This window comes from Vitis vinifera, chromosome 8 (assembly GCF_030704535.1).
Source record: "Vitis vinifera cultivar Pinot Noir 40024 chromosome 8, ASM3070453v1".
NCBI classification, from domain to species: domain Eukaryota; kingdom Viridiplantae; phylum Streptophyta; class Magnoliopsida; order Vitales; family Vitaceae; genus Vitis; species Vitis vinifera.
Genome location: NC_081812.1, coordinates 10,594,412 through 10,619,778, shown reverse-complemented (window position 1 = coordinate 10,619,778; position 25,367 = coordinate 10,594,412). Strand labels below are relative to the sequence as shown.

General features: G+C 33.4%; 2 protein-coding genes and 1 non-coding gene across 6 annotated transcripts; 1 reads left to right on the top strand and 2 right to left on the bottom strand.

The window, feature by feature from the left end:
* Positions 1-37: 37 nt before the first annotated feature.
* TRNAG-GCC (transfer RNA glycine (anticodon GCC)) lies at positions 38-108 on the bottom strand. The gene has a single exon. It is a non-coding gene; the product is annotated as a tRNA-Gly (tRNA).
* Positions 109-1,612: 1,504 nt separating this feature from the next.
* On the bottom strand, positions 1,613-6,185 carry LOC100249984 (uncharacterized). 3 transcript variants are annotated; one of them, XM_002262808.5, is made up of 2 exons: positions 4,146-6,185; positions 1,613-2,128 (listed from the first exon to the last, which is right to left on the bottom strand). In XM_002262808.5, exons 1-2 carry the CDS (start codon positions 4,917-4,919, stop codon positions 1,919-1,921), a joined length of 984 nt encoding a protein of 327 aa, XP_002262844.1. In that variant the 5' UTR covers positions 4,920-6,185; the 3' UTR covers positions 1,613-1,918. The 3 variants fall into 3 exon arrangements, with proteins under 3 accessions (XP_002262844.1, XP_059594922.1, XP_010653395.1); XM_059738939.1 differs by having other exon boundaries at positions 1,613-3,032; positions 4,146-5,157; XM_010655093.3 differs by lacking the exon at positions 1,613-2,128 and adding an exon at positions 2,929-3,026 and having other exon boundaries at positions 4,146-5,157.
* A 13,214-nt stretch (positions 6,186-19,399) lies between these two features.
* LOC104877317 (ferritin-4, chloroplastic) lies at positions 19,400-24,088 on the top strand. Of its 2 annotated transcripts, XM_059738938.1 has the most exons (8): positions 19,400-19,998; positions 21,889-21,972; positions 22,054-22,114; positions 22,204-22,291; positions 22,876-22,937; positions 23,129-23,194; positions 23,582-23,645; positions 23,799-24,088. In XM_059738938.1, the coding sequence occupies exons 1-8, from the start codon at positions 19,415-19,417 to the stop codon at positions 23,846-23,848; spliced, it is 1,059 nt and encodes a 352-aa protein (XP_059594921.1). In that variant the 5' UTR covers positions 19,400-19,414; the 3' UTR covers positions 23,849-24,088. The 2 variants fall into 2 exon arrangements, with proteins under 2 accessions (XP_059594921.1, XP_059594920.1); XM_059738937.1 differs by having other exon boundaries at positions 23,582-24,088.
* The last annotated feature ends 1,279 nt before the right edge of the window (positions 24,089-25,367 follow it).

Below are 25,367 nucleotides of genomic sequence, written 5' to 3'. Positions count from 1 at the left end.
GATATACTCAGATCAAAGGGAAGCAAAAAAATTGCTATGCACCAGCCGGGAATCGAACCCGGGTCTGTACCGTGGCAGGGTACTATTCTACCACTAGACCACTGGTGCTTTGCAGTAGCCAGCACAGGTATTTAATTTAATATATTAATTTAGTATGTGGAGATCAATCCCACTGGTCTTCTTGTTGTACTTGGGGAACTCACTATTGTATTGTGCTTGATTTATATTTACAATTGATCTTAATATGACACATTAAAAACACCAACACCATGGTTAATATTAGACACTATCCCACACAATTTTTCCATTAATTTTTTTGATTTGTGTGTTGCTTCGAAGCTCTCTAAGCTACACAAGATGCAACAAGAGGAAAACAAATAACCACACGGGTAATACCATAACTTTTATATTATTCTTCAAAGACTTAACTTAAAATGAGCTTGAGCAAGAAATGGATAGCCTTTTACCACTAAATCAAATTTGCTTTACTGTTATAAAATCTGCATAACATTATATATTTACACTTATACTAATTAATTAAAATAATAAATATGTTAATTTTAATTATCTTATTATGTCTTTTATATAATAATAATTATTATTATTTTTTAAAATAGTCCTTCAATGTATATCAATTTCTTTATATATATATTTTAATCATTTTTAGAGTTTTTCCCAATATTTCTAAGGTTTTCTTTTTTATTAATTTTTGTTTTATTGACATTTCTTAATGTATTTTTTTATAAAACAACTTCAAAATGTTTATTATTTTTTATATCATTTCTTAAAAAAAAAAATTCAATATTTTCATGAGTTTTAATAATGATAATTTTTGTCTCATCGATACTTTATATTAAAGCATCCATCGATACTTTATATTAAAGCATCCATCGATATTTTATGATATATCTATAAAATTAGGTTAGTAATAAATTTGTTAAAACTAATATGTTCATCCTTAGTACTAGCAAGGCTTACCATCACACCTTATTCATACTGAAACCCCCATGTCATGCTATTGGTGTAATGTAAACCATGCACTATCACCATCTATTGAGTCACACCCTTCCTAAATGACATTCGAGTCATTTCCTCAATGTTAAGAGAAAACACCATAGGTTCTTAAGGAGGCATGATTAATTTATTTATTTTTTTATTCCTTCAATAACAAATCCAAAAAATCATTCTTTCACTTGGAAACTCCTTCTCATAACCTCCTTTTTGAAGCAAAAATACAAACCATCCAAAATTCTACACTTCAATTGTTGTCATATTGTCAAGCCACCCAAACATGCTACACCCTCAAGCCACCACCAAGCCTTTTCATTTACATAATCTCTCATCAGCCTCGGTTATTACTCTGTCTTGCTCATGAACCATAGGCACTCATAGGTGTAAGATGCCAGCACATGAGACCTTTGCGCTGTGTATGTGTATCAAATTACTGACAGTGAGCCCCCTACAGCAACACGTTTGTGCATGTTTTCGTACATCTTTCTAGCAAACGGATTAATGCTATGGATGCATGTGTTGGATGATTTCAGGCGTCAACAATTTGTTAGTTTATATGACTTGTTTGGTTTTCTCCAACAGCGGGGTGGCACCGATTCAATGAAGCACAAATTCCACATTCCATAGCAAATATACATATTCATGCAAGGGGAGGACAAATCGCCACCGTGATGAATAAATCATTAACATCATCTCATATGAGCAGTCACCACAGCCATTTGCATAATACATTTAATCCTATACTTGTGCGTGATCCAACCAACACCATTTAAACAAACAACTGCCTTGTGATGGGAAAATGATGCCCACCTGTTATTCCACTATTCCAATCCAACTATGGTGAATAAATTTCACACAGTCGGCCAATTAGGTTGAGGTGTCGTCCACAAGGCACAGTTGTGGTTCCTCAGTTAACCAGGTTACTACGGCCATTCTGCTCTTCAAAGAAGGCTTTTGCTGCTTCATAGGTGGACCAGCAGATTGCAGCGGCTGGTGCATGGAAGAGCATCCTGGGGATCCATCCCCTCATAAGCCCACCGTAACCATCCTTCTTCACTATGGTTTCAAGAACATCCCTAATGGAACCACTAGAAAATCTATCACATCCACAGACACCCTGCATAACAATGAAAGACAACTTTATGACGAATGCAGTTAGGGGTATGTTAAATTTAATCGGAAAATTTCCCCAAATTTCCTGTAAGTGTCAAAAATAGAGGAACCACTCTGGCTCGTATGGATAAGAAGACGCAACGTGCAGCAAGAGAATCTAGAAAAGCAGGATGTGAACCAACACATGGGAATCAGAAAAGAAAACGAACTCCCTCAATTGGCAAAACCAGTGTGCAGTTTTGGTTAACTAGATCCCAGAAGATAAAAGGAATTTAGAACTGTGGTCAACCCAGAAAGTTGATGTATCGGCCAAACCAGCATTATTACTCCAGCATTTGGAACAATTTATCAAAATGGAGCTCTTCAATGGGAACTTAACTAGCAGGATTGATAAGGCATTTACATGTATGCCACCAGCAACCCTTGAACAAATGTTCAACACTCCCCAGTCATGTCCTCCAGTATCCATGTTTGCAAATAAAACATAAGTATTTGTTTCTCTTTAATGATGTTGAGGATGGACATGTGGGAGGTCCCTGGTTCAAGTCCGAGGCATAAAAAGAAAAGGAAAAGGAAAAAAAAAAAAAACCTAGCAAAAAAGGAAAATTTTCTCTCTTTGACAAAGGCGAACTAGTAGGAGATTCTTGAAGAATATGTGAGAAATAAAACCATGTATATGAAACAGAGTTTAGAGATGATCTTCTAAAGGCTTGTGACCAAACTGCATGGTGCCAAATTCTTGATTGATGGATCCACTCACCTTAGGAACTAACACAATGAAAAGAGTAGCAAAATACACTATACCCTTTGCAATAGTTCTCTGGAACTCCTAGGATACATAGAATGAGCACACTCCTTCCATGTCCAAGTCCTATTTTTTAAGATTAGTCATGCCAGCATATCTGTGTCTGCGAAACACATAGAACAACATGAAGCACTAATTTTTATGATACATGACTAGTTCTTTCACAGTTTCACAACACAAAACATTGAGAAAGATATCAATATAATTTCAGACATAGAAAGCGAAGGACCAGAACCTAGAAGCCTTTAGTTATTTCTTAATTTTCTTTCTTACATGTTTAGGAGGTAGGCAAGTTGAGATTGGAAGAAAACTTCTCAGATACTAAAAATTTTAATATTATTCTGTAGAATATGTAAAGAATTGAAGACATAGAACCCACCACATACATTCACTTGATAATCCTTTTACCAGCCCAGAAATCTACTGCTCCCACATAATTACAGCACGACACATTGAGCTAGAAAACAGGCATCTTAAAATTATATATGCCTGGTCAACAATTAACATCTAGACGGGGCTGGTCAGAGTTTGGTGCTGATTTGAAACCATAAATTCATTGTTAGCAGCCCGATAAAGGAGCTCGGTGTAATTTTTAATGTATTCTTTATCCATGTGTTCACGAGTTTTCTATTCTTAATAACTCGTTACTTTCTAATGCCTGACTCGGTGGCAAGCAAAGTCAGAAATAAAATATACCAATCCACCCAATTCAACTCAACAAGGCAATATCCCACCTAACTGGGATATGTCCATATCCATTTTTAAAGAGAAATTAATACAATACTCAGAAAGCTCCACTAATCCTGGATCTAAATTGTTGAAACTTGAACAGCAGCAGAGAAAATCAACAGAGAAAGAGCTGAGCCAATCAGCGGCCTCAGCACTCCCCTCAATCTTAGAACAACTATATCTTTTTATCTTGGGAACCCATGCTAAACCAACTTCATGACTGCCCAATTTAATTTTGCAGTAGCAGTAGTTAGAATCCCAGGAATTTGTTGTCTTTGTCAAATTGACAGGCTTCTCTCATCTTCATATCGAAATCCAACAATTTTGAAAAATAAAAAACAGAGGGAAAAAAGAAAGGGACAAGAGAAACAATCTGGTAATAACTGTGCAAAGAATTAATCAAGAACTACCCACTCAAAAGCAAAATAATGAGCACCCCAAAAAAAGGCAGGCAAATCAAATCATATGATTACACAAAGGCTTTCACCTGGCACTGCAACTGAGTTTTGACAACATCAAGTGGAGTTGTAACAGCTGCAGCTAAAGCCCCAGCCACGGCTCCGGCAGTGGCATGAACCACTAAATTCTCATCATCTGCATTCTCCGGAGAGACCTCCATCAGCCCCCTCTTTGCGGCCTCATAAGTCGCAAAATGAACTGCGGTGAACGGCGCATTCATCACAACAGTAGTGCGATATGATGCGTAAAAAGCTTGAATTCCCTCTTCCATCAACACTCTCTTCACACAATCCATCACGCCCTTATATGGGCTACTCTTCAATTGCAACCTCTGCTTCACCATATCCATTGGTGTAATCACAGCATCGCTCGCAACAGTAGCGAAAACTCCCGAAACCGCGTGGGCAGCAGAATTATTTGGATTTCCGGCCGAGAAAAAATCTTTACAGAGCTCATACACCGAAAAATACACGGCATGGGAAGGTCCGGCGCCGAGACCCATTGCAGCAATGCCGCGGTAGAGGCCGGCGGGCCCCTCCATCTTCAAAATGGAGCCAAGGACTTGCCGGAGACCGATGGACGGAGCCGGATACGACCCGCCAATAACCTGCATACGGGTCTTGAGGGTATCTACTGGAAACATGGCCATGTGTTCGACGGAGCCCGCAATTGAGCCGGCGATCATGAACTGCCAGAACTCAAGGCCGTCGTGAGAGGAATTGACAGTGATTTCGGGGCGGTAGTCGGAGGGTTGTGGGACGTGGCGAAATTTTGGGGAGGCGTCGGTAGTAGTGGTGGCCATGGCAGTGGTGGTGGTAGTGGGTGATGGTGTTGAGGCTGGCGCTTAAATGGGGGAGTGAATGATTGGGGTTAGGAGATCGCTTTCGGGTTGAATAGAATTGGGTTGTCGCCATACACCACTATTCCTCAAGATTTTAGGGACAGAGAATAAAATGGAGCTTTCATGGTCTTGATGTTTTTCCTCTATCTAGACGTATGTGTGTGAGTGTGTGCCTGCAAAAGAATCTGAATACAATTGGTTTTTGAACCGTCTCTGAGATGATAAATAAATCACCATGACAAACAGATAACTCGTAACCATGTTTGGTAATAACAGTCAAGTTAATTGTGGACAGACGTATCTGCAACCCTTTTGGGTTTCGGATCCAATTCTATTTTGGAATTGGGTAACCTACAAGTATTTGGCTTTTAATATGGAATTAGAGTTCCATTTTAGCTAAATGAGACTTAAACTTAAGCCACAAAAGATGAAGAGAAGGAAAAAGGGCATCTCCTTTGAGTGTCCCTGTCACACCTCTGCAAATAGACTTGTAGGTTCAACCAAACAAATTCAGCTCGACTTCCTCCCATCCCAGTTTCACAGTTACTAATACCCATTCAGCATCATCTTTACTCCTTGTATTGTCATATATCAAGGGACCATGTATATTGATATTTGTTCAGAACCAATTCAGCCTTCTCAATGAATGATTCTGAATGGTAGTGTGTGTCAACCCCAGTAACTTGTCTTGATATGGCAAAGGGGACGTGTGTTATCCACAGGCCATGCCTGTGGTGGATGTCCTTAAGTGTACCGGAGCTATCAGCATGGCGCGATCCCAATACACCCCTTCAATTCACTACTAAAGTAACTATATCCGAGTAATGGATGTTTGTGGAACATCAAGTGGTCAAGGACGCGTGGTGTCCATGGGCCTTTGTTGTGGCATCTATCTTCAAAAGTTGCAGTCTCAAGTCTCAACATCAGAGCCAAAGGTACACCAAAGCCACACGCATCCCATAAGTAATTGATAATGAGCCATACTGTCGCTATGTGAACCACTGGTTCCTCCTCTCATTCCACATCTCATATCCATGCCCTTCTCCCGCTCATGGTGAAGGTGGAGGCTTCATTCCTGGCAGAGCAAACAACTTATTTCTTCTCTTCATTTTTCCTTTGATGGGTGTCCCAAGGTCAAGCCTCTCTAAGGTGGAGGCTTCATTCCTTGCAGACCAAACAACTTATATCTTCTCTTCATTTTTCCTTCGATGGGTGTCCCAAGGTCAGGCCTCTCTCCCTAGGTAATGTATTCAAAGTCATTTACATGTGTGACGCTAGATCACAATCGGATAATTGAGGAAAATATCTAAGTATGCATGTTTTAGAAGGCGTGCATACTCACGCTTCATTAATAGTTGTTGAAAACTTACTCTACATGTTAACCCTCACACTTTTCCTTCCTCTCATGACCAGAATAACTAGATGTCCAGAGAAGAAGAAAGAAATCAAATAAAAAGTGCTGAAAGGCTCGCATGTGGACGTCTACATTTGTGATGAGATGGACTATGACCCAACTGATAAGGCACTAATATCTCCTTTCCGTCCACTATGTGTTTCCATCCACAAATAAATTAATTAATTAATTTAAAAAATCAACCCCAAAATAAAAAAATAATATTATATATATATATATATAAAGGATTTGAGCCCATTTGTATAAGGGGAACGTCCAACTGATTTTTCTTTTTTTCAATTATGGAACTAAAATAAACTTACCCAGCTTCAAGTGCCAGGACAAACCCAAAACCAACTGATCAAGACTGCAGCATTTGTAACATGTTAGGAAAGGAAACCGATAGTTCCAAACCACACCAAACTGGAAGACCTGCTTCATTAGAAACTGAACTAGCTCAAAAACTATGATACAACATGCATTCTATGTTTTGGGAGTCAACAAATATATATCCTATAGGTAAATTGATTATCCAAAATGACGAGAGGACAATCAGAATAAACATACATTTAGGTTAAGGATCACAATTCACAGCTACGCTTAGGTGGCTATTTAAAGGACCTGACTTCACCAACTGAGAAATGAAATGAGGAGATTTGGATTCACAAATTGATCCTGGCTCCAGAAAAGGATATTGAACATGAGGACAGAAATATTTGAAGCAATTTCCAATATGGCAGCAGGAATACTATACTGGGCTGCTTTGCTTCTCTACTTCTTTCATTTGACTTTGAATAAGGAGGGAAGAAGTTTCCATTACTTCTATACCATGTCTAGATGGCAGTGAATATCAAGTTCCATTCCCAGAAACATTTACTTAACCTTAACGACTAGGAATGAATAAAAGCACATCAATGAGTAACATTTGTCCACACCTCACTTCAGAAGTTGTCAAGGACCAACAGTGGAGTTCAAAAACCGAGGTTTTTTAGGGTTTTAGAACAAGTACTGCCTGATTTTACCCTTCTCATTTCTGCTTTAAACTACAAACCGCAACCAGTAAACAGATAATATTGCAAATTATTTATTAAGTTAATATAATCTAATCTAGTTTTTTATTGAAGTAGATCCGGAACTCATAACAAGATAATCACATGATGCAGCCATTGCCCCTCGTTCGTACGGAGAGTACCTAAAATGGGAGGGAATGAGCTCAAAGGCCAATAGGAAATATTAATATAGTTTCATAGATAAAAAATTTTAATCATGAATACATATAAAATATATAATTTACAATCTTTTTTTTACAAAAATTCTTGAGTTTCAAACATATTAAAAGTATCCAAATTTTTTTCAATCAAACTTTTTCATATTTATATGAATAACAATTTCACATCAAATCAAATAAGAAGATATCAAAATATTTTTACACTAAGTACCAAATAACAAATGATGTCTAATTAAGTAAAACTTTACAAATGAGTGGCTAGCCTCAAATTTGTTCATTTTAAGGTAGGTGGAACCAAACATTACTAGTACTAATAATTTCTCATCAAATCCCTAAAAGTTGGGATTCAAAGCAATTGTAATCTCCATCAAGGAATGTAAAGGTCTATAATGATACTATGGTGCTTAGGTTGAAATAAACTAAAGTCAAATAATTTTGTTTCATTTACTCACACTTACAAAAACATAATATCTCCATTTATTTATTTATTTATTTGTAAACAATCAAATATTATCAAATATATTTTTCATACACAAATGTATTTGATTCATATGTAGAGAAATAAAAATAACATTTTACATAATTTCAAAATTGTAAGGAATCCCAATCACTCCATTCCTTATCTCAAGTTCAGGTTAGGTGCATGAATAACTTCCTAGGGCTCTAGATCCTAGCAACGGAAGCAAAAAAAATAAAATTTTTTAATGTCAAGATCTAGTTTAACAGAGTTAGAGAAAACCTCACCTCCAATTTGGACGTTCCCAAATCAATTCCACATGGTGAAGAAGAAGTCTAAAGATTTTGAAGCTTTCATGCACCTAAGATCTTCCATTTAATGACTTTAATTACGATTTTGGCACTCCAAAGGGTAGGCTTTGGAAAGGAGGATGCTTTAGCTCTCTCTCATTCTCTGGGGGTGGAAAATGTCAATCACTAAAACATCTTAGAAACCCAAACTCCTAAAAGAGTATTTATAGGGTTCCCCTATTAAACTTAAGTGACTTGAGCCCACATGGACATAAATCACTTAATCTAATCCAAAACAAATTCTAATTGATTAATTAACCACATAAGGTCATTTAATTAATCAATTAGCCTAATTCAAAAACCTTATTTACTATCTCATGTCCAACCTTGCATCATTACCAAAATACCCTTATGGACAAGAGTGAACCTAGAGTCGATCCAACCCTCATAACCTGTGTCATCATGGTATATAAGCCCAAAGCGATGACCATTGGGACCCATAAGAGTATTGGCTTCTTCAAAATCCAATTTTAAAGGTGATCCAACATCCCACTAAAGAGAATCAATTACACTATAGTACCCTATGTAAATAACAACAAGATAAGTTAAGGTTTGTAACCTACTATACACTGCATGTAAACTCTCAATTAACTAGTGTTTATAATATAACAAGGTAATACTATCACTTATCAAGATTACATCTTTAATCATTAAGTTACAAATCTCACTTATTATGTGATTAATTAACGTACTCTAACTCCAATGAGCATATATCAAATTTCCATTATAGGAAATACTACGGTCATAGACTTCTAGATCACATATCCTTTAGATCAATTAAAGAGACACAATGTCTCAAACATATGAGATATCATGGTGCCTTTATGTGACCATTTTAAGGTCTTACTCATAGATCAAAGTCTTCTACTAACTTTGACACAGACTCAATATCCTCTCAAGATTGAGAGTCCATGTAGTACAGTAGCTTGGTAAATCATGACAATCGATAGTCTTACATCATGATTCACCATAAATTCTATCTAATATGTAACCATACACACTAGTGCGCTCACCATAGGAAACTCATCTCGATGGTCAAGACAAGTCATCCCTCCAATTAGGAGGTAGTGCATTATAGTCTCTATTGGATTGCCAAAATCGATGAACAATTTATCTACTTACAAGGAACCCATGACTTGTATCCTCTGTACAACTCTTAATGCACCTAAGTCATGTACAATGTAAGAAATATGGGCATGTATGTTTAGATATCTAATTAATGAAAATGAGATAATAAATGGGAAATAAAGAAACATACATAAATAAATTTATAAATGAATCTCAATTTGTTACATCATATCATACATTAAAAGGTTCAATCCTTACCAACTTTTACTAGTCTTAAAGCATATTGGGACACATCTACCACTTATGTTATCTGTGTGACCATCAAAGACTTTAGTAAATCAAGTCTTCATGAAGGAATTTGTTAGGTTCTCTGCAGAAGCAATCTTCTCCATAACCACATCTCCTTTTATTACTATCTCACATATCAAGTGATATTTTCTTTTAATGTGTTTACCCTTCCAGTGGTTTCTTGGTTTTTTAGAATATGCCACCGCCCAATGTTATCACAAAATAATAGTATGAGTGATGCAACCAAGGGTACTATTCAAGTCCCATCAAGAACTTTTAAAGCCAAACGACTTCCTTTGCTACTTCAAAAACAATAACGTATTTGGTTTCCATAGTGAAGTCAACAACATAGGATCGTTTCACACTTCTCCAACTAAAAACCTCATCACCTAGAGTGAACACAAACCCAAAACTAAACTTGTGGGAGTCTTTATCAGATTGAAAGTTCGAATACATATACCCAAGGGGTAACAACTCATCACAATGATATACCAACATATAATCTCTCATTCTCAAAAGATACTTGAGTATATGTTTGACCGTTGTACAATGATCCATGCTTGGATTTGACTTATATATACTCACCATACCTCCTACAACAAAGCAAATATTTTATTTGGTACATAGCATCACATAGATAAGGCTACCCGCTACTGAAACATAGAGTATTGTCTTCATGTGACCTTTCTCCCCAATGATCTTGGGATACTAATCTTGAGAAAAATGTGTTCCATGCCTGAAGAGTAGTATACCCTTTTTGAAGTCCTACATCACATACTTAACTAAAAGTTTATTAATGTAGATGGCTTATGACAACACAATGTTCTTATTCTTGCAATCTCAAAGGACCTTAATTCCAGGCATATATTATGCACCCAAATCTTTCAATTAGAACTAAGTAGATAACCAAGTCTTAATTTATGACAACAACCCTACATCATTCTCAATTAATAGAATGTCATCATTGTACAAGACCAAAAACACCATAATGTTTCCCTATATCTTCTTATACACACAAGGATCATCCTCATTTTGATCAAAATCAAGAGCCTTGATAGCCAAACCAAAACGTCTATTTCATAAGCAAGATGTTTGCATTAATCCATAAATGGATTAATATAACTTGCACACAAGTTGCTCTTGGCTTTTTTCCATGAATCTATCTAGTTACATCACATAGACGCTCTCTTCATGATCACCATTCAAGATTGTTGTCTTGACTTCCATTTGTCATATCTCATAATCAAGATGCACCATAATGGACAGAAGTATTTTGACAGATTTAAGTATGGCTACTGGCGATAGGGTCTCATCATAGTCGAAATCAAGTTTTTAACCATAAGCCTTCATTGCAAGCCTAACCTTATATGTCTCAACCTTTTCATCTACCCCCATCTTCCTTTTGTAGACCCACTTGCACCCTATGGGTTTTATCCATTTAGATGTTTCTGTGAGATCAAAGACTTTGTTAGAACACATAGATTCTAACTTTACCTCCATAATTCCTAGTCATACAATAACATCTTCACTACTCATTGCTTCATCATAATTTGTGGGATCGGCCTCATGTTCCTCTATAATTGCATTAAAAGAGTCTCCCAAATATATAAACTTATCTTGTTGCATAACAACCCTCTTACTACAACAAGACACTGGTGCATTAGAATTGACTAGAATGGTAGGTGTAGAAACCTCTGGATCCATAGTCCTCTATGCTAATGTGAGAGTGTTTTTAAGTGCTCTCCAATCTATATTATGTTTTACCTTATTACTTATCACATAGTCTCCTTCTAGAAATCTGGCATTTGTATTAACAAATACTTTTTCATCAACCTAACTATAAAATTAATACCCTCTTGTCCCTTTTAGATAGCCTATAAACTGGCATACCTAAGACCTTACTTCCAACTTGTCTACCTTTAGGTGTTGGGCACCCCAAAATGTGAATGTATTGAAAACTACGTTTGTGACATTTCCACATCTTCTTAAAAGTTAAAGGTATCAACTTGAAAGGCATTAGGTTAAGTATGTATGTCGTAGTCTCCAAGGTATATTCCTAAAAGGATACAAGACGATAAGAAACTTATCATAGACCTCATCATGTCCATCAATGTTCAATTTCTTCTTTCCATCACTCTATTTTGTTGTAGAATTCCAAGCGCACTCAACTAGGATATAATCTCATGCTCCTTGAGAAAAAAATAGAACCGAGTAGACATGTACTTACCACCTCAATCAGATCGAAGTGGCTAGATACATTTAACTAATTGGTTTTCTGATTCTACCTTAAATTCAATGAATTTTTCTAAGGCATTGGACTTCCTATGCATCAAGTAAACATATTCAAACTTAGAGTAATCATCCATAAATGTGATGAAATACTCATACACTTCTCATGCATGGACATTAAAAGACTTACACACGTCAATATGCACTAACATCAAACACTCCTTGGCTCTATATCCTTTAGCTGTAAATGGCTTCTTGGTCACTTACTTTTTATATAGAATTCACTAGCTATAAGTTCTTTTAGAATCAAAGAAGGTAATATTCTATATTTAACTAGTCTTTGGATCCTATTAATTTAGATTGATATGACCTAGACATAAGTGTAAAATTATGCTAGGTTCATTTCTTTTACGTGAGATATGATAATTATCATTATTTGGCAAAACAGATAATGGAGTCATGTAATAAAAACTATCTATCAGTGAACCTAAGCATATAAACAAATCATTCATCTTAATAAATAAACACTCAAAATTTTGAAGAATGTACTCTTCACCTAACATAATATAAGAAAATGATTGTTACTATTAACTATTTTTCTAAAATTATAAAATTAGTATTCTTAATAATATGTTATTTCAATTTCTTAACCAATAACAACTTAATTAAAGATCGAGTTTCTAAATTTTTATAAAAATCGTGTTCCTTCCAAAATCTATTCCAAAGAATCTATCAATTTTTTATTTTTTATTTTTATTTTTGAACTAAAACTCCTAAAAGTATATTATTTCCATTTATTGCATTAAAAAGATCTATTCCTAAGAATATATTAATTTTATTTATTTTTAACTAAAACTCCTAAAAGTATATTATTTCCATTTATTGCATTCAAAAAAATCTATTCCTAAGAATCTATCCTTTTTTTTTAAGTACTAAAACTCCTAAAGTGCATTATTTCCATTTATTGCATTAATAATAGAATAAAACTCCTAAAAGTGCATCATTTTTATTTTTTGCATTAAACTTTTACTATTATTATTATTATTTTTGTAAACTGCCTTTTTTTTTTTTTTTTTTAACTAACCTAGTATGCACCCTAAGCCTTAAGTGAACCATACCATATTATCAACATGTCATTTAATAGTATGATTTTCTTTTTTATTTTATTTTTTCGTTAACCCTATCAGTTCCACCATGCAATACCCTTTTCAATCTTCCTGTATTGCCTACCATACATCACACTCTCCAAGACATCATAAGCATAATTTTTTTTCCCCTTCCACTAGGTCAATTGTCCAAAGCACCATTCATTAGCCTTTTTCATTTCTTTTTTTTACTAACCTATCATGCAACCCTAAGCCTTAAGTGACCCATACCATATTATCAACTTCATGTTATTTATTAGTATGATTTTGTTTTTTTTTTTCCCCTTAACCTTATTGGTTTCACCATGCAATACCCTTTTCAATCTTCCTACATAGCCTACCGTACATCACACTTTCCAAGACATCAGAGTATAAATTTTTTCCCCCTCCATTAGGTTAATTGTCCAAAGCACCATTCATTGGCCTTTTTTCTTTTCTTTTCTTTGATTGTTTTTAGGATTGACAACGTGGCAGATTTGGGATAGGCCACCCCTATCCTATTCCTGTCCCAATCATATAAATCTCTTTCCCATCCTCATCCCAAACCCAGGGCGAGGCGGGTTAATGTCTCTTGTTCCCGTTTACAAAAGAGTTGATAATCTCATCCTTATACCAAATGTGTTTTTAGGGCGGGGCAAGGCGAGTTCGGGATCGGGTATTGCAACTATTTGATTAGATGCAATATTGACTGACCTATTGATATATCTAGAGAGCCCATTATTGCATCCAATGAAGTACACCGATAATAGAATACTATGGCTACTGCACAAGAAAATTCATACCCAAAAAATATAGTTGAAAGGCTATATTGTTTTATGGACATCATTAGTTTAATAGAATTTTATTCGGCATCAAGAAATCTAAATTCAGTTTCAAAGCTTGAAAATAAGACTTTCTGAAATAAACACAAGCTACTACTACGGTTGCATAACATGCTTCATAACTAATCTTTGTGTGTGTTTCTAAGAAGCAATTTAACATAGAAAAGCTTCAATAACACTTGGTCAATCCCCTTGCATCTTTTGCTGCTTCAAGAACATGGTCAGTTTCCATGGATGTGATACTTGATACATAAGGTGGAATAATCCCTACAATACATAAATTCATGATATGGCATAAGAGAATGAAACCTTAAAAATCTAGGAAGAATAAATTATATATAGGGAGGAGTTTTTGGGGCATTTTGTAATATTTAAGGGTAAATTGGTAATTATATATTCAAGGTTGGGCGGGGTGGGTAACTACAAACCCATACCCACCCCAAATCCGAATCAGGTTTTAAAAAACCTTCCTATACCAGTCCCAATAAGGGCGGAGCAGGCATGATGGATGGCCCGAATTACCCACAAAGTTGTCATTCTAATTTTTTTTCCCTTTATCATCACAGTTCCAAAAATCACATGGTACACACTATTTTTTTTCACCATCTTATTGCCATTATAGCACACCCACATTTCTTTTTTTTCCCTTGCAACTCTCATTCTTCACACATCTACATGTTTTTTTAAAATATTTATTTATTTATTTATTCACATCCAAATCTATGATTTATTTTCTTCTATTTATATTTATTTTTATTTGTTTAAATCTATTCATTTGAATATGTAGAATTTCTCAATATCCATCAATAAATCTACCTATATTTATATATTTCTAATTTTTATAAAAATAAATAAATCAAACCCTAATCTAAATTTAAATTTTCCAAAAGAATTAAACTCTTTAAAATTATCGAAGGGTTAGAATCTTACCCCAAAAAACTAATCTCCAAGTCCTAAGTTCTCAAATCTTCAACCATGCATTATCTAATCTCTCTAATCTCCCCGCAAAAGGATTTTTATATAGAAAAGGTAAAAAATCTAATTTATACCTAAAACTTTTAAACGTGAAAAACCTTTCTACCTACTTTTAATTTATTTAACCTATTTCTTTGTTTTTAATCTACATTTTACCCCTAAACTTTGGTTTAGGATGTGTGTTACACTCACCGTCACTCACACTTGCACAGTAAGCCTTCTTTTGTATGTGAATTCAAATTTTCCATGGTTTGATATTTCATGTTGAAAATTTGAAATTCTTGTATTGGATGAAGGCTTACTATGCAAGTATGAGTAATGGTGAGTATAACATCTGCACACTATTAGTATAAGTAAAGATGAGTGTAATGCCCCAAATCAATATATATATATTATTTTCAAAAAATTTAATACCTCATATTTTAAAATTTTAGATAAAATTTTTAAGAAACATGATCTAAGTCTCCATAGTTTATTTTTCAAAGTACACTTGAGTATTCAACATTTACATATTGCATTGTATGGTTACAACTTTTAACATAATTGTAGTTTAGTTAATGATAATTTTTTTTAATATTTTATTTTCGATATATTAAAACATGTTGGCAGTAACATCATTTTATTAGTTGGATAAAGCTTTGCTCCCTTGAATTAAGAAGAGGCAACACAACCTAATACATCAAGTTCATCCTCTTACACAACTAAATGTAATGGTGTACCTTGAACTATATATAGTTTGTTTCCCATTTTGGTCCTTACACCAAAAATCCTACCTAATTAGCAAGTTAAATTTCATAAATTATATCTAATTATTCCATCTATAACTGATTGTGTAACACACTAATGGAATAAGTTGTTGGACATGATGTAACATTGTAGGAAATTTGATGCATTTCCCTTGATGCCACTTAGGTGCTCATTGATTTTGATGCAATGACCATGGTTAATTCATTGGTTATTTGAGAATAGAGTAGCTAAGATGTATGTTCAATGTCCATATATCAATTTAAGTTTATGAAAAGTTAAGCCTCTAGTACAAGGGTGACATATGAAAAAATGGGAAAAGATATTAGAATAGCGGTTAACTATCATGAATCATTTTTCTTTTTTTTTTGTTAACCTTATCTCACAAGTCTTTTATAGCAAATAATTAAATAGAAAAAAATGTACACACATGTACATATATATTATAAGTATGAAATATAGAATAATATATGATCAAATTCATGAAATGCTATATTATTGGGTTTTCTAAGGTGTTCCACATCTCAAGTTCTTAAGAGGGTAACAACATTATGATAGTCTTCTACTTCTTCAATTATTTGTGAAACTAGAATTAAGTTAATGGTTGAGTAATTTTTAGTCATGTAATAATGGTGCTCAAAGACAATTAAGGTCAATATGCAAAATCAAATGTTTCCAAGAGCATTAATACAAAATTCCTCAGGAGATACCTGACGCTTACAAACACTAAATTAATTATACCTCACACTTCGTGTTTTCCCTCAAGTGATACCTCATATTAGAGCTCACCACATAAAGGTTACATGAAAGATATAGAATTAAACTCACAAAATTTTAGCACAAATTTAAGCTCAAATTAATACATGATAAACTAAAATCAAGTTACACTAATGATATGCAAGTTTTAAATAAAGTGTACTCAAAAATGATTTTTAGGATGTTAAGTTTACAAAATAATGAAGTTTGGAGCTTTTTTATAAGAGAAGAAAACTCAAACTAACCATTAGGCAAGTTAAAGGATCAATTGATCGAAAAACTAGTTCTACCAATTCACTAGTTGTTAGGCAATAAATGCTCTCTAGATGATTATTGGGCTTTCTGAGGCTCGAACGACCCAAATTGAACATCAACTAGATGAGCCAAAAGTTCAACCAGCTGAGCATAGCTACTAAAAGAGAGAGTGTGCAAAATGCACCTCGATCAATCAAGCCCAATTGGCTCAACCGATTACTTGACCCCTTAATAAGTTGCACTTTGAAGTGCTCAAATAATATAGTTTTTGAGGTTTGGAACTTTCAAAAACTTGTGGAACCCTTCTTAAAACCTTTTAGAGAAGTTTAAAAAAAAAAAAATTGACTTAAGGTTTTAACTGAGAACATGAAATCATCCAAATATACATATATAAAAAAATTAAACCAATTCAACTATTGGATGATTTTAGGTGCATGAATAAAAATAAGATGCATAATCATAGTACATCAACAACCTTACAATAATATTTTAGGCAAAATATTAAAAACTCATCTTTTTATGTCTTCTTCTACTTCTTGATTTTCATTTAGCTTGATTTATCTTTATAATTGTCATCTTATAAATCATCTTACTTAATGACACTCAAGGCCAAACATTAATTTTAAACCTTGTTTTGTTGTCATCAAAATTAATATTAACTAATTTTTTATTTTTTTTTATAACCGTGGATGTTCGGGCCAGCTTACGCACACCTCGACTAATCCCACCAGGCTCTTAAGTTAACAACCAGATAAATATATAATTTAAACTTATAAATTTTTTTATAAACTAATTGATGTGTCATATTTTCCAAATAGATATACAACTTATTATCAACTTATTAAAATGATAGAAAATCTTATAAAGACTATTTTAATCCCTATTTCATCTTGTAGACTTAAAATTACTTGTAACATGAATGATGTTTTATTTTTTATTTTTTAAATGCAGTAATACGTAAGTAATTTTTATATTTATGTGGTTGAAAGATGTCACCTCATTTTTTTTTTCAAATTACTTTATTTTTTTACTATTTATAACTAATAAATTAGAAACTTGTAGTATAGAAATAACTACTATTGTATATCAAATTGAATAATGATTTATCGTTCACAATCTAATTTTGTATTGAATTAATTTATATTGATTAATTATAAAATAAGAAACTAATTTATTTTTCTATATTTTTTATTCTTTTACCAAGAAATGGTTTTCAATTTTTTATTAAAACGCTTAAATTTTAAATTATTTAAATTTTAAAGTTTATCTTACAAAACTAATTTAACTTAAAGAAAAATGAAAATTATTCATTTAAAAAAATTAATTTAATACATTCAAATAAAATAGAACCGATAATAGTTTTATTAAAAAAAAAACTTGAATAAAATAAAATCCACAATAGTTTTAATTTTTTTTTTTTAAGTTTTTAAATGTTTTTTTAACAAGTTAAATATGATATAATTTAATTTCACCTATAAAAAAATTAAACATTCATTTATCAAAATATTTTTAAAAGGATATTAAGAAATAAAGTCAAAGTGAAATAAGGAAGAAAGGCATTAAATAAACTTAAAAAAAATTATATTTATATTTAATAGTAAAATTAACATTAAAATTCAAGATAAATACCAAAATATTTTTAATCAATAGCTAAGTGAATATAAAATAGTATTATTTTAATATTAATATATATATATATATACTAACAAAATAATTTATATTTTTTAAAATGTTATTATTTAGAAATAATATATAAAATAATAATTATTGGTAATATTATTATTTATAAAAATATATCCATATTAATTAATAATTGTTTTTACATACTGAATTTAAAATATAAAATTAATTAATTTTATAATATATATATTTTAAAGGGATAATTGTGTTTTAGGCCCAATTGTGCCCAAAATTTAAGCTTTGATTCGTGTAAGTTCACCATTTAAACCCAAAACCTAAAGAAAGTGTGAAAATTGAGAAGAAATATATGAATTTGTTATCTTTCCATAACGACATTTGCTTACTAAGAAAAAAAAAATAGAAAAGTATTAATTTAAATTTTATTCCTTTTGTAAACCTTAATAAATTTAATATAATTTAGTGATTTGGAAAAAAATACACCATTTTAAAAAAAAAATAAAAAATTATTATTATTATTATTATTTAAAAATCAAACAACTTGAAAAATATATATTTTTAAAATTGTGTATATAAAAAATAACTATGTCAAATTTATTTTTTTAAATGATATATTTTTAGAATATATTTTTTATAAAATTAGTTTTCTACAAATAATAAATTTTCAGAATAATTATTAAAAAAATTAAGATAAAAAGGTTTGTCAAATATTATGATAGAATATAGTTTTAAATAGTATATTGGTCTTTTCATATTTCATATCATCCTCATTAATTATGTAACTTATATGGATCAAAACTTAATTTTTGAGCTCAATTGGGTCCAAAACATAATTATCCATATTTTAAATAATTTCATTATTATAAAAATATATTATTAGTTAAAAATATTATTAAAGATAAGAAATATATATATATATGGAAAATATATTATTAGTTAAAAATATTATTAAAGATAAGAAATATATATATGGATAGATACGTTAGACTTGAGAAAAAAGAGTAGGATGGAGGATAAGGAAAAGCCTCGTGTGGAGGACAGGCTCCTCAACAATTTGGTCACACACGAAAGCTTGGAAGTCATAACTTCCAGAAACACAAGGTATTTAGATGTGGAGTGAAACCGTATTTGGATCGCTACGTGAAGCAGATATTTGGTCAGATTCCATGGCATCTTGGATAAACCACGAGCTCGCCACACGCCCTCTACACGTGGTGCAACCTCCTCCCTCCACCTCTGTTCTCATCCTACGCTCCAAAATGAGCCCCATCAGAATGGAACTCTCTCAAAGGGAGCTTATATTATATCATCAGCCTCTTCATCACTTCACCTCTCATCTGCATCTTTCTCATCTTTTCTTCATTTCTGTGATGGAATTAGCCATGCTTGTGGGAGGTGTTTCAGCTGTTTCTCTCTCAGGGTCGTCAGGGGAGGGTCTTGGAAGTCCTCTTTTTGGTAGCTTCGGCTCTTCTTCCTCTTGTACTTCTCGGTGGCTGAGGAGAAGAGGGAATAATGGATTGGTGGTGAGGGGATCAGGGGAGAGAAGTAATGAGTTGTCGACTAGTAGAGTGGTATTTCAGCCGTTTGAAGAGTTGAAGAAGGAGGATTTTCTTGTTCCGATTTCTCCTCAACATTCACTTGCTCGCCAAGGCTATTCCGAGGAGTGTGAAGCAGCCATTAATGAACAAATCAAGTGGGTTTTATTTATTTTTATTTTTTTCAATAATTTTTAGCCGACCTAAAAGAAAAATTAAAGATATTAAAATTCAAAGATCAGTTTTTCCGAATGATTTAAAAACAGTTTCTGTTTTTAAAAATAAAATATTATTTTAAAGAATTTTACTATTCGTTTTCAAAAATAATTTTTAGAAACAAAGTGAAATAGAAAAAATATTTTCATTTTTTTATTTTTTTTATTTATCCTTCTCTTACTTTTCTTTACTTTTTATTTTCACTTTTATCTTTATCTAAATCATGGCAAGTTTAAGACATGATGATAAAATAGAGAAAAATTAGTATACCTTTTCATTTTAAATTATGAAAATTTTGTAAGAAGATGGGAAAAAAATAAATATTAAACTTAAATTTAATATTTTATTTTATTTTATTTCTCAAATATTATTATAAATTAAAAATATGAAGACTTTAAATAGTTTTTATTATAATTATTTTTTCTTATTATTTCTAAAATAAATAAACAAAACTGTTCGAAATTCCTTTCCAATTTTTTGCTTTCCCCCTCTTTGTTTCTTTGCTTAAAGCTTCAAGTTGCATTGACTTTGTGTTCTCATTTTTTTTTCTTCTGCCATTATCGCCCACCAACTCCAAACCTTAAACTTAATATGTTTTCCCAGAGAACCCTGTCTTCTAGTCCCTGTTTTGAGAATTGGGTTCTACTTGTTTATTGTTCCTGACTTGGTTTTCACATTCATCAATGCCTGGTACTTTTGATTCTTAACAAAGAGAGAGTTTGCAACACATCCCTTCTTAAGAAACAGCCCAATTTTAGGAAGATCATGTTAAGCTTCCTGCCTTCTGTCCCTCCTTGTTGTTCGTTTTATGCATCTGCTTTAACTTCGCATTGAATTTTATCTACAACCTGAGCAAGCTTAACTAGGTGCTGGCTGATCTTGATCTAAATGAGGCTCACAATAAATTACTGTACCTAATCCAAGCTTTGGTTGGCTCTACCTTTTTGTTGACTACCATATATGTGATCTTAACTTAATGTTTAGTTTTACTATAACCATAGTTACAAATTTACATGATCTAGTTAAGTTTGGTCAAGCATGAGAAATGATCATTCAACCATGCGTAATGAGCCATTGTCTAGCTCTTCATGCTCTTGAGCCCAAGCCAAGTTCAACTCGAGTTAGTGGTTTGGTTTATGATGCTAGATAAATTAAGTTTAGGGTGGATAATTCAATAGGAAGATGAAAATTGGTCTATGGCAGGACATGATTCATAGACTCTTTAACTCATCATGGTCTACAGAAGGTGCTAAAAATAAAATAAATGGAATTCAACTTCCTGGGAGAGGTTAAAATTTTTTCTATTTTTTCTCATTAGTGATCAACATGTAGTTTAGTTGATTTGGATGCTTAGGGGATTGTGGTGGAGAAGACAATGGGACCATCATGGGGAGGTTTGGTAGAAATTAAAGCCAAGATGGAGATTGTTTCATATTCTGCTCTTATCAGTATTCTGCTATCTTTGTAAAACATACTACATTGAGACCATACAAAATGCTTTCTGATATAGCCTTGTAAAGTAGTCTCCTTAGTCCGGACAGAGCAATTCTCTTTGAGTTGCTTAAGTGGATTCCCAGGAAAAGACAATGGGACTTTAGGAGTTATAGCTGCGAATCTCAAGCTGTGGGCATGTGTTTGTTTTAAAGAGCAGGGCTGACCTGAGAGGGGGGATACCATTCTACTCTGTAAAATTCACTTTACTTTTCATTCACTTTGTTTCTTCGTCCAGGTCCAGGATTTTTCATGCATCATTATCATCGTTATCACTAGTTCCTGTTTCAGTTAAAATTTTCTTCTTACTGACCTTTTTCTTGCTTTGTTTGATATAACAGTGTGGAATACAATGTGTCTTATGTGTATCATTCAATGTTTGCATACTTCGACAGGGACAACATTGCTCTCAGGGGCCTTGCCAAGTAACCCCAATAACCATAAATTCTCTCATACTGCTTGATTGTTCTAATTATTAGAGTTAATGTATCATCCTGTTGCTTCAGATTCTTCAAGGAGTCAAGTGAAGAAGAAAGACAGCATGCTGAGAAACTGATGGAATACCAGGTTTTCTAGAAGTGATTTGTTGCCTTCTTAATTTACTTATTCTTTCTTGGTTTTGCATATCTAATACTATGCTTTCTGATAATTACTAGAACAAAAGAGGAGGAAAAGTAAAGCTACATCCTATCCTGATGACCCCTTCAGAGTTTGATCATGCTGAGAAGGGAGATGCATTGTACTGTAAGTTTCTTTTCGGTTCTTCTCCATGCTTATGAGTTGACATGTGTGCGTGTTCGCACACACCTGCATTATTTTATATGGCATGCATTTGTCTAGGTTTTAGTTCTTCAAAAGTATAAATTTAAGGTGTCATTTCTTTATGCTCCCGAATCCACAAACACACAAAATGCCCTCCATCAAACTATTCACGTGCCCCTTAATTCCTGTTTGGGTCTCCCTCATACCGTGCAATTTGGAATAAGTTGAATTTAAGTATGCATTACTTGAGGACATTGTTTCGTACTCTGTAACCTCCAGAATGAAAGATGTTTGATTTGAGTAATGCAAAATCTTTTATTTCCTTTTTCTTGTTCTTTCTTTGGGTGTCGTTTGTTCATATTTTACTACTCCGGAAATTGTGTTTCTTTACAGAAAAAACACCACCTTAATAGGACTGCCCACCCTTCTTCCATAGTTTATTTGACTTTCACCTGGCATATTCACAAGCTTGTTGTGTTTGTTCTACTTGCTTGTGTCTTGAACATTTTAATTTTTTTTTTGTTTTTTTTGGGAACTCATTCAATTATCTATGATTATTGATTCAGCTATGGAGCTAGCATTGTCAATGGAGAAGTTAACAAATGAGAAACTCCTGCTCCTGCACAGTGTAAGACTTCTTTATTCGGTTTCTGGTCCACTAATTTTGAATCTGTTGCTTAAAATGGGGTAGCATGGGTGGTGTCTAAATCAATCACCTGGTTGTTATAGCTCATCATGGTTCTTGAATCTGCAACCTATAATTGTGACTTGGACAAATGGATCTCTTTTAAGATATGCTCTGTTCTTGATGAATATCAGGTGGCAGATCGAAACAATGATCCCCAGTTGACAGATTTTATTGAGAGCGGGTTTTTGACAGAGCAGGTAAACCTAAGAGTTTAATGTTTTTGCCATCAGAACTTAAAAAGAGTCATTTTTGTATTATATGAAAAATGGTGAAAAGCGTGCTTCTTGGTGTTTTTTTTTTCTCTTAATACAAGTTATGGTAAAAAAGGGTTTACTTCCCCATAGCCTAAGGATGACAGAAAACATGCCAAATAGAAGAAAATTCATTTTTCCATGTGTCCAGCCAAAAATGTATTTGCAAGAGAACACATTTTGACAGATTGTCACATGATAGTTCTTTTCATGTATTCAACCATACAACAATTTGGAGAAGATTGTCAACACATAATGTCTGTCATGAATAAAGGAAGAAAAAACAAAGTGTTCTTTGGCTTCAAAATGTGACTAGATTTTTTCCTTTTGTAGGTTGAAGCCATCAAGAAGATCTCAGAATATGTTGCCCAACTGAGAAGGGTTGGAAAGGGACATGGTACGAATCAAATTTTAAATTCACTCTTTGTCATTTCTCTTTTCTTTGAGCAAGTGCCACTGTCTTCTTTTCATATAAGCTTGTAACCAATGAATCCATCCGCTTCCATTTGTTGGCATTTAGATCTTTTTTTTTTAATTGGTTGGCCTGCAGGAGTGTGGCACTTCGATCAAATGCTCCTCGAAGAGGGTGGTGCAGCATGATGAAGCCTCATAGTGTCAGTTCTCTTTCTTGGTCAGTCTTAGATTTCAGGAGTGGCTTTCAGCAGTGTGGCACTTCACATATGGAGTTATTTACAGTATTGTCATATGCAGAAATATGCATTGCTCTTTTGACAAAGGAGAGAATGTTCTTGAATACAGAGAGAATAGAATGATTGTTGTCATTAATAGATGAAAAATATTAGTATAAAATAAAGCTGTTAGTTGCATTGCTTTCACCTACTCCTATTTGCCCATGAATTTTATCAACTATTTTTATAAATGCCAAATTTGATTAGAAGATAATAGTTCTGAATTATCTTACATAGTTGATTTTTTATTTGGGAGATCTCCCAAGACCCATGGCTTGCTAAATCCTACGAATCAACAGAGAAGTCATTAACTATATACAGAAGTGTTTCGAAGTAGAGACTTTTCAGAGCAAACTATAATCTATATGCTCAGCTGCTGGTATATGCATGACAAAGGAGGTGGTGCTTGCTCTGGCATTTTCTATCTGCAGAAACAGAACTAGCTCTTTTATTTAAATGCAAAAGGGGACACTGAAAGAAGTGTATAAAAGGCATCTAAGACCAATCCTTTGAGAAAATGTGAAAATTCAACTTGGCATAAAACAGAATCTCCGAGAAACCCTCTTGCTCCTTTTGATGGTGTGAACATTAGGAGGATGAGAAGAATGAATCATCTCCCACATCACTTGAATATCTGCATATCCTCCATTGGACTCTATGTCCTTGTAAAGACCAACCAGACCATATCCATTCCCTGCCATTACCACCATGTGTGTGAGGTGGATAGTAAGGTATTTGAAAACCATATGGAACTAGAAATAATTCCATTCTTCATACATGGCATGGGAAACAAATAACAAAGAACAGAGGAAAAATAGATAAAAGAGAAAAAAAAATGTTAATTTCTAGCATTTAGATTGTCCATCAATTTATATTAACACTTCCATAAGTGAGCCCATATGTTAACTGAATCGTTTTGAATTACTAATTTCTACGAACTTCAATCATACCTTTGTTGGGATGATAAACGAGCTCTTGAAGCACATCCAGTACCCCCTCCACCTCCCCATCTTCACATAGCTTCTCCTTTTCCTCTCCTTTTTATATTTTTCATTTTTGCTTGTGTCCCAAGTTTGCTCCACTAATAAACTAATGAGGGAACACAAAACAACAAAAGCATCTGACGCAGAAGAAAGCAACATCCATGGGGCCTGAAAGCAGAAGGGCACACAAAATATGCATTTATAGAACTTACCCTTCGAACTTAATGCAATGTCTCTAATGCCCTTCCATAACAAGATATCAATAAAGAAAACTAACTGAAGGTTCCAACTTCCAAGGGGACCCCAACTATCCAATGAATGAATCTTAATGAAGCAACTACATATTGTTTTACTTTCATCAAAGTTAGGTGGTTTCCAATTGGAAGTAAGAGGTTCAAGCTTGGGCAGACTATGTTAGTGGAGCATGGTCATCCAAGGACAATATTG

Excerpts from the sequence above, each read along its gene's own strand:
- LOC100249984 (XM_002262808.5), bottom strand. The coding sequence starts at position 4,919 with ATGGCCACCACTACTACCGACGCCTCCCCAAAATTTCGCCACGTCCCA. Across the intron at positions 2,129-4,145 it reads AAACTCAGTTGCAGTGCCAG|GGTGTCTGTGGATGTGATAG; the intron begins GTGAAAGCCTTT and ends ATTGTTATGCAG.
- LOC104877317 (XM_059738937.1), top strand. The coding sequence starts at position 19,415 with ATGTGGAGTGAAACCGTATTTGGATCGCTACGTGAAGCAGATATTTGG. Across the intron at positions 22,115-22,203 it reads AGAAACTGATGGAATACCAG|AACAAAAGAGGAGGAAAAGT; the intron begins GTTTTCTAGAAG and ends GATAATTACTAG. Across the intron at positions 22,292-22,875 it reads GAAGGGAGATGCATTGTACT|CTATGGAGCTAGCATTGTCA; the intron begins GTAAGTTTCTTT and ends TTATTGATTCAG.